The sequence below is a fragment of the Suricata suricatta genome, chromosome 3 (assembly GCF_006229205.1).
Source record: "Suricata suricatta isolate VVHF042 chromosome 3, meerkat_22Aug2017_6uvM2_HiC, whole genome shotgun sequence".
NCBI lineage: Eukaryota > Metazoa > Chordata > Mammalia > Carnivora > Herpestidae > Suricata > Suricata suricatta.
Genome location: NC_043702.1, coordinates 175,407,280 through 175,409,138, shown reverse-complemented (window position 1 = coordinate 175,409,138; position 1,859 = coordinate 175,407,280). Strand labels below are relative to the sequence as shown.

At 63.3% G+C, this 1,859-nt stretch overlaps 1 protein-coding gene across 1 annotated transcript in view; it reads right to left on the bottom strand.

Annotated features, from left to right (window-relative positions):
- Window positions 1-1,020: 1,020 nt before the first annotated feature.
- CRTC2 (CREB regulated transcription coactivator 2) overlaps window positions 1,021-1,859 on the bottom strand; it is a 7,728-nt gene continuing 6,889 nt past the window's right edge. Inside the window, exon 13 of the mRNA XM_029933475.1 lies at window positions 1,021-1,027. Within this exon, the coding sequence (XP_029789335.1) occupies window positions 1,021-1,027 (7 nt within the window). The remainder of the gene's footprint in view (window positions 1,028-1,859) is intronic.

Below are 1,859 nucleotides of genomic sequence, written 5' to 3'. Positions count from 1 at the left end.
GCCAGCACTCCTCCTGCTCCCCACCCCCCCCCCACCCCTCAGCTGTCCCCGCACAGCGTGCCCTCTGACGGCTGCTGCCCCGACCCGCTCCCTTCTTGGCAGGTACGGCGCCCACACCTGCTCCGGGCCCTTGCTTGCTTCTGCTGCTCTGCCTGCTGCCTTTGACCTCTCTTCTCATTCCTTGGGGTGGGGGTATGTGGAGGGTGCATTTCTGGGCAGAGGGGGGCGATGTGACGCTCTGTCCCGAAGCCCACTCCCTCGGGGTCTGTGTGTCCACAGCCAGAGCAGTTCGGCATAGAGAGCGCGTCAGCCAGCCTGGCGCTGGACCCCTCTGGCTTTTCTGAAGGACCTGGATTTTTAGGGGGCGAGGGGCCAGTGAGTGGCCTCCAGGATCCCCATACCTTCAACCACCAGAACTTGACCCACTGTTCCCGCCATGGCTCAGGGCCCAACATCATCCTCCCAGGTGAGCAGGGTGGGTGGTGACGGGCACGAATGGAGGAGAGGACACACCGGGGCCTCAGAAGAGTCTACGGGGCACGGCTCCTCACCCGTCTTCCGTCCACACAGGAGACTCCTCCCCCGGCTTCTCGAAGGAGATCTCGGTGGCCCTGGCCGCAGTGCCGGGCTTTGAGGTGTCGGCTGGGCTGGGGCTGGGGGAGGAGCTGCGCGTGGAGCCCCTGGGCCTGGAAGGGCTGCACATGCTGAGCGACCCCTGCGCCCTGCTGCCCGACCCTGCGGTGGAGGACTCGTTCCGCAGCGACCGGCTGCAGTGATGGCCTGCGCCGGCAGTCCCCTCAGCCTGCCCCGTCACTGGTCCTTGCCCCCCTGCCCCCTGGCCAGTAGGAACACCCCACTGCCCCCCAGACCCTCTTTCTACGCAAACAAGTGATCCCAAGAATGAGAAAGAGCAAGGGGTCTGTCCAGGTGGGCCCTGAACTCTGCACATGGGGCGGCCTGGGGGAGCTCGAGGCAGGGCCTAAATAAAGCACTTGTAACTTTGAATCTTCTGTCTGGAGGTCAGAGCCTGTTGGAAGACAGGTGTGGAGGGGCGCCCCAGAGGCGGGGCTTGCCCTGTGCCTGGGGGTGGGCCGTGCCGGCCCCTCCCCACTCTTCCCCTTCTATGCAGGAGAGAGCCAGAGTGGATATTATTTTTTATTAAATATATTATATGTTAATAAAAAAATCATATCAAGCTTTGGCGTGGTTTCTACTGTTGGGGATGCATCTGGGGATTTAGAAGGTCCTGGGACCCAGGCTCTTTCATCTCTTAGGCTTTTTGGACCTTCTCAGCACTGTTGTGGATTGTGGAGGGGCCCCAGCCTCAGAATCTGTACCCAGCGTTGAACATGGGCGGTCCAGGCTGGATGTGGACTCCTAGGGCAGCACACATGCCCCATGTGTCCCAGCCCCGCCTGTCCAGGCTGGGCTGAGCATGGGGACAGGCACTCTGGCTGGCCAGGCATGCGAGGCCTGGCTGTGAGTTCCGGGTGAGGAGGTGACTGACTGCTGAGATGGCAGTCCTAAGCTTCCCCGGGGTCAGCGGGCTCCGAGGAGGCCCTGCTCTCCTCGCTCTTCCGCGCCCAGCAGTCAGAGGAGTGGTGTCCCCTCCGGCTCTCCTGACCCCCTGCTCTCCCTGCACCCCACGGTGCCGGCCGCTCCGCTTCCTCTTTCCAAAGCCCTTGTCTTTTTCAGAAAAGGGAACCGAGAGTTGGTGGCCGAAGCCCAAAGGGAATGCAGTGTGCCCTAAACCTGGAAGTAGGGGTGTCGCAGGGCCGGCTCAGTTCGGGCCTGCAGGGCCGCAAAAGACCAGGCCCCGCGGCCTGCGTGCAGGGGGCCCTCCTGGCCGCCAGGGGTCG